Source organism: Musca autumnalis, unplaced genomic scaffold, assembly GCF_047663935.1.
Source record: "Musca autumnalis isolate F117 unplaced genomic scaffold, ASM4766393v1 scaffold_4, whole genome shotgun sequence".
In the NCBI taxonomy this organism is placed as follows: domain Eukaryota; kingdom Metazoa; phylum Arthropoda; class Insecta; order Diptera; family Muscidae; genus Musca; species Musca autumnalis.
The window spans coordinates 205,185,098-205,191,081 of NW_027411977.1; the positions used below are offsets into that span (position 1 = coordinate 205,185,098).

Genomic DNA, 5,984 nt, shown 5'->3' on the forward strand with positions numbered 1-5,984 from the left:
TCCCAATCCTTCAAAATACAATCCCGGATCATTCTGAAATTGCGTAACCTGCATGTGGTTGCAAATGACCATAGGCATCAGGAACAGTGCTAACAACACTGACAGTATTGCCGGGCTATACGCCATCTTCACTCTTTTTGCCGGAATGACATCCCTTTTATGTTCGTCTTCTCGGGGTTGACTCGTTGCCGAAATTGAATCGTCTTGCGCTGATTCGCTGTCTTTTGACACTTCATCTTGACTTTCTGGAAATATAGGAGCCAGCCTGTGAATGGCCCGCTTGAATATTCCTGACTGCGTTTTTACTTCCGCAACTCTTACAGCTCCGTCCTCACCGGTAAACACCTTAAGAATTCTTCCTAATGGCCACTTCATAGGGGGTATATTGTCTTCCTTGACAATGACCATATCTCCTTTCCTAAGATTGTCCATCTTTTTCCTCCATTTATTTCGCTGTTGAAGCTCCTGTAGGTATTCTTCTGACCACCTTTTCCAGAACTGCTGTTTGATATGAGAAACTAATTTCCAATGTGACGTACTGGATGTCTTCACAGTATCTGCTCTGCTGTCTACTTGCGAGCTTCTCCTATTAGAAAATGCCCTGGTGTCAATGCTGCAAGGCTATCAGGGTCGTTTGATAGTGGCGTGAGTGGACGGGAATTTAAAATAGCTTCGATTTCTACGATAATTGTTTCTAGCTCTTCAAATGTTAGGGTTTCTGTTGAAACACTGCGTACTAAGAGACGTTTTGCAGACTTCACTGCCGCTTCCCACAAACCACCGAAATGTGGAGCTCTCGGTGGAATAAAATGAAATTGTATGCCCTTAGCACTGGAAGCTGATATTATTTCCTCTTTCGCTTTGGTAGCATAGATGCTTTCCGATAATTCCGCTAAACTATTTTTGGCTCCGACAAAGTTTGTAGCATTGTCACAATATATGTTCTGGCAGTGCCCACGTCATGCAACAAACCGCTTTAGAGCACCAATGAATGCTTCAGTGGACAAATCGGATACCAGTTCTAGATGAACCGCTTTTGTTGCAAAGCAGCAGAACACTGCTACATACGCCTTGGTTGGCCGTTTGCCTCTCACCTTGTAATGAACCCAAAATGGTCCACAATAGTCTACTCCAGAGTTTATGAACGGTCGAGCAGGAACTATCCTTGTTGCTGGCAGATTACCCATTACTTGCTGATAAAGCTGCGGTCGCGCTCTAGTACATCGTACGCATTTTTGAACAGTTGATCTTGCTGTTATTTTTCCTTTGATTGGCCAAAATCGCTGCCTTATTGTGTTTAAGAGCGCTTGGGGCCCACAGTGCTTGTTCTCTTCATGAACCATTCTGAAGAGCAATTTCACTAAAGGATCGTTATATGGTAATATTATCGGGTGTTTTGCATCTGGTTGTAGCATGGAATGTTCCAATCTTCCTCCGACGCGAATAATACCTTCATCATCCAAAAACGGTGATAGACTGCATAAAGAACTATGCTTGCTGGGTTGCTTTTCAGCCTTCAACTCTTTTATTTCGACTGCGAACTCGGTAGACTGTATAGCGTGAGTAATTAATCGAAGGGATTGATCCAACTCTTTGGGATTAAGTGCTATGTTTTCAGGCCGTTCCGTCCTTGGTATTCGACAGTTTCTTGTAAACCTAAGAACGTACGCCACGATTCTTTTCAATCTCCTGAAGGAATTTTTGTGCTCGATTCCATAAACGAAATTGATGTCAGCAGTTACTATTCCTGCAGTATCTGCCCCCTTTAACTCCATGTTATTAGTAACAGCATTTTGAGAACAGAGTTTTGCCGGCCATAGCTCCTCTTTTCCATGAAGAAAAACTGGCCCATGAAACCATAATCGACATTTAGCCAGATCTGATGGTTGAAGTCCACGCTATAGAATGTCAGCTGGATTCTCTTTCGACGGAACATGTTTCCATTGGTCTGGTAATGTTAATGTTTGGATAATCGATACCCTATTAGCAACAAAAGTCTTATATAACGTTGACTGTGATTTTATCCAAGCCAGTACAATTTCCGAATCGGTCCATAGAAACATAGGATGGTCTTGAAGCCTTAAATCAATCTTCACTCTGTTAGCTAGCTGAGCTGCTACTACTGCCGCACATAGTTCCAGTCGAGGCAATGTTTGTTGCTTCAACGGAGCCACTCTGGATTTAGCACAGATCAGACGCACAGTTATGCGCCCATCATTAGTAAGAAATCGGATGTATACAGCTGCGCCAAAAGCTCTTTCAGATGCATCCGCAAACACATGCAATTGTGTTTTTGTCGGAATTTCCCCACAAAATACATGTCGAGGTATTTTGAAATTGTTGAGACCTTCCAACTCACATCGAAATGTTTTCCAAGTAGCACAAAGTTTCTCGGGTAATGGTTCATCCAATGTAAGCTGCCAATCCAATGTAAGCTGCCACAGTTGCTGAATAAATATCTTTGCTATCACAACAACCGGAGCCAGTAGACCAAGAGGGTCGAACAGTTTTGCGAGTTCAGACGTAACTGATCGCTTTGATATAACTTGACGATGGTCGATGTTTGTATTCACGCAAAATTGATCGGCTTGAGGCATCCAATATAACCCCAACGTTTTTATTGTTTTGTTTTTATTTTCATCCAAATCTAAGTTGATTTCTCGATCACTATGCGGTATATCTTTCAGCAATCTTGGAGAATTCGATGACCATTTTCTTAAATTGAAACCATGTTGCTTCAAAATAGCTATCAATTCCCTTTGTGTTTCAAGGGCTGTACTTAAGCTGTCGGCACCACTGAGCCCGTCATCCATATAAAAGTTTTCTTTGAGCATCTTTGATCCAAGTGGATAACGATCCATGTTGTCGTCTGCAATTTTCTGCAAACATTTTGTAGCAAGATACGGCGCTGTACGAGTGCCATATGTTACGGTATTGAGCTTGTAATAACTAACAGGATGCGACGTATCTTCTCTCCATATAATCAGTTGATATTTTTGATCATCAGGATGTAGTAGTATCTGCCTATACATCTTTTCAATGTCTGTGGTGAAGACAAATTTTGGCAATCGAAAACGCAGCAATATAGAAAAAAGTTCACTTTGGACAGTTGGCCCAGTGTACATTAGATCATTTAACGAATAACCTGATGAGGTTTTTGCGGATGCATCAAATACGACCCTTAGTTTTGTCGTGGTACTATCGGGTTTTAGAACACAATGATGGGGAATAAAATATTTTGGGTTTGATATCGTCCCCACGTCAATCTTTTGCATGTGTCCCAATTGCTCGTATTCTTGCATAAACTTAATGTATTGACTTCGGATGTCTTCCTCCTGTAGAAGCCGGCGTTCCAGGCTCATAAATCGGTTATACGCCATTGAATGTGATTTCCCCAATGCTGTTGGAGATTCTCGGAAAGGGAGCCTGACAATGAAACGACCGTATTCATCAGTCTGAATATGTTGATTGTAGTGGGACTCACACAGCTTCTCTAACGGAGACATTACTTTCTCACTCGCTTCTACTTCCTCGAGCTTCCATAGTTTTTCGATTGCTTGTTCTAGTGATGTTTCACTATCGAAAATTGCACATGTCAACGCTGCTGATGTGACATCCGTTGAGGTTTGTTCTATTAAGCCGCCAACAATCCAGCCGAGTGCCGTATTTTGTAGTATGGGTTGATTGCCATTGAGTTTTATTGTACCTGGCTGCATTAGGCTAAAGTAGAACTCTGCTCCAAGTAGAATATCAACCTTTCCTTGCGTGTTAAAGTTGGGATCGGCTAATTTAATATTCTGTGGAATCTGCCATTTAGAGATGTCCAGATCGCGATTCGGTTGCGCTGGTATAATTGTTGGCAAAACAAATGCCTCCAAATCAGTTGAAAATTCAGCATTATTAGATAACATCTGTACATTCACCCGATGATAAGCCTTCCTTTGAATCTTTCCAACTCCGTCAATGGCCAATGATGCACCCCTGGTTCTAAGTGATAACTTTTTTATCAGCCTTTCAGTCACAATGTTCACTTGTGAGCCCGAGTCGAGTACCGCTCTAAATTCGCCTGACATACCGTTTGCAGCCTTGATGATAACTTTAGCAGTCGCTAGAATTACGCTCTTCTGATCTTCAACTGATGCTGACGAGATTGCAGCTGTGTTGACTGGTGTGGCATCATTACTTGTGGTTGGTGATTGTTTCGAAGCTATTGAATATGTCTTCGATTTGCTTGGCAAATGTAGTAAAGTATTATACTTATTACTACATACTTTGCAGCTACTAGAAGTACATGCCTTCGATACATGATCGTATTTAAAGCAGTTCGTACACATTTTATGTTGTTGTACCCATTTGAGCCTCTCAGATTCCCTCATTGCCAAAAATTGTTTACAACGATAGATGGGATGGCGGCCATTTTTGCATAAGCTGCATTTGCTGTTATCCTTCACTGATGCTATGGAGGAAACTGTTTTATTAGAACCTTTTTGAGTAGTCGTCACTTTTCCGATTGATTCCATCGACTCAAATTGTAGCTCCAAAAATGCAAATAGCTCATTCATGGTAGGGACCTCCTTCGGCCTTGTTAACGATTGCATGAATCGTATGTACAGCGTCTGATCCAATTTTTTCGTGATCAGTTCGATCAGTAGAGCGTCCCACGACGACGTGTCGATATTCAAATTGTCCAGGGCTAGCATGCATTCCCTCGTGGTGTCATGCAGAGCCTTTATAGAAGCGGTAGATGAGATTCCTGTTGGTTGGTTCATAATCCTTTCTACCAATGTTGCAACCAGAATTCTTTTATTGTTGTAACGATCTTGCAGCAACATCCAGGCTGTTTTGTAGTTCTCTTCTGTCAAGGCTAAATGGCTTATGAGTTTGTCAGCCTCGCCCGACAAATTCGTTTTAAGATACCACATTTTTTGGACGTTTGGGAGTGGCTGAGAGATGGTTGACAACATCTCCAAAAACAGTTCATAGAACTGTCGCCACTTCAAACAATCCCCATTGAATTGAGGGATTGTTACCTTCGGTAGCGGAAGTGCGCTGTATGTTGCCAAATTACTTCCCACTTGAGGTGCGTTTGTCGCATTGTCAGAGCATTTGTCTTTCAGGACCGCCAGCCGAATTAGGTTATGTTGAACCGCATCTTCTAGGCTATCGTAGCAATCTTGATCTAGCCCGATTCTGGAAGGGTCCTCAATCTGCTGCCAAATTTCGTCGTACAAATCTGTGATTTGACTCCACAATTTTTTGATCGTCTCTTCTTTTATTGCATAAAATTGGTTTGATTGTTCCGTATCGATATGGATCAAGCTCTGCAAAAGGCGACTAAGTGCAGCCATTCTAGTTTTTATCCTTCGGGCCAGTCCCTCTACTTGGGTAGAATCAGATTCTTGAACAGTTGCCTGGACAGATGTTTGACCTTCTGAACTAGTTCTTTGGGCTTTTGCCGTTGGACCTGGCTTGCTCTTTGCAGACTTCAACTTGTCTAATTCCGCCTCTATATAGTCCATCGTTGAACTAAACTTTTCTCCAATGTTCTTGTGTAAATTCTGCGCTACGTATGGGTCATCCTCTGGCAAAGACGGATCATTGCGGATCTGGTTCTCTGCCTTTTCAAACGTCTGCCAGAGCCCCACTAGCTCATTACGCTTTCCTATGTAGAACTCTTCCGTTCTTCTTTCAAGCGGAGCCTTTTTAATTGTCGCCACGACTTTATCAAAATTACTGCCCCTTACTTCTTGCTGGGCTATGAGTTCTTGTACTGTCGACATTGTTAATTTTTTTCAAAAATACTTGTGGGGTTTTAATGGATTTATATTTTGTAAAATTTTTCGAAACCACTTGTGGGGTTATTGGATCCTCACCACTTGAACGGTGAATAACTGCCTTTTTTTTAAACAAATTCCAGGATACGTGTTGTGTCACGTCTGGTTATCTTACCGATGATTCGGTTTGCGTCCTTCTTGAAATAAGGT

The 5,984-nt window shown here is 42.0% G+C and overlaps 1 protein-coding gene across 1 annotated transcript; it reads right to left on the reverse strand.

Moving 5' to 3' along the window:
• Positions 1-569: 569 nt before the first annotated feature.
• Positions 570-5,780, reverse strand: LOC141403215 (uncharacterized). The gene is made up of 2 exons (XM_073985398.1): positions 2,360-5,780; positions 570-907 (listed from the first exon to the last, which is right to left on the reverse strand). The coding sequence occupies exons 1-2, from the start codon at positions 5,778-5,780 to the stop codon at positions 570-572; spliced, it is 3,759 nt and encodes a 1,252-aa protein (XP_073841499.1).
• Positions 5,781-5,984: the final 204 nt, after the last annotated feature.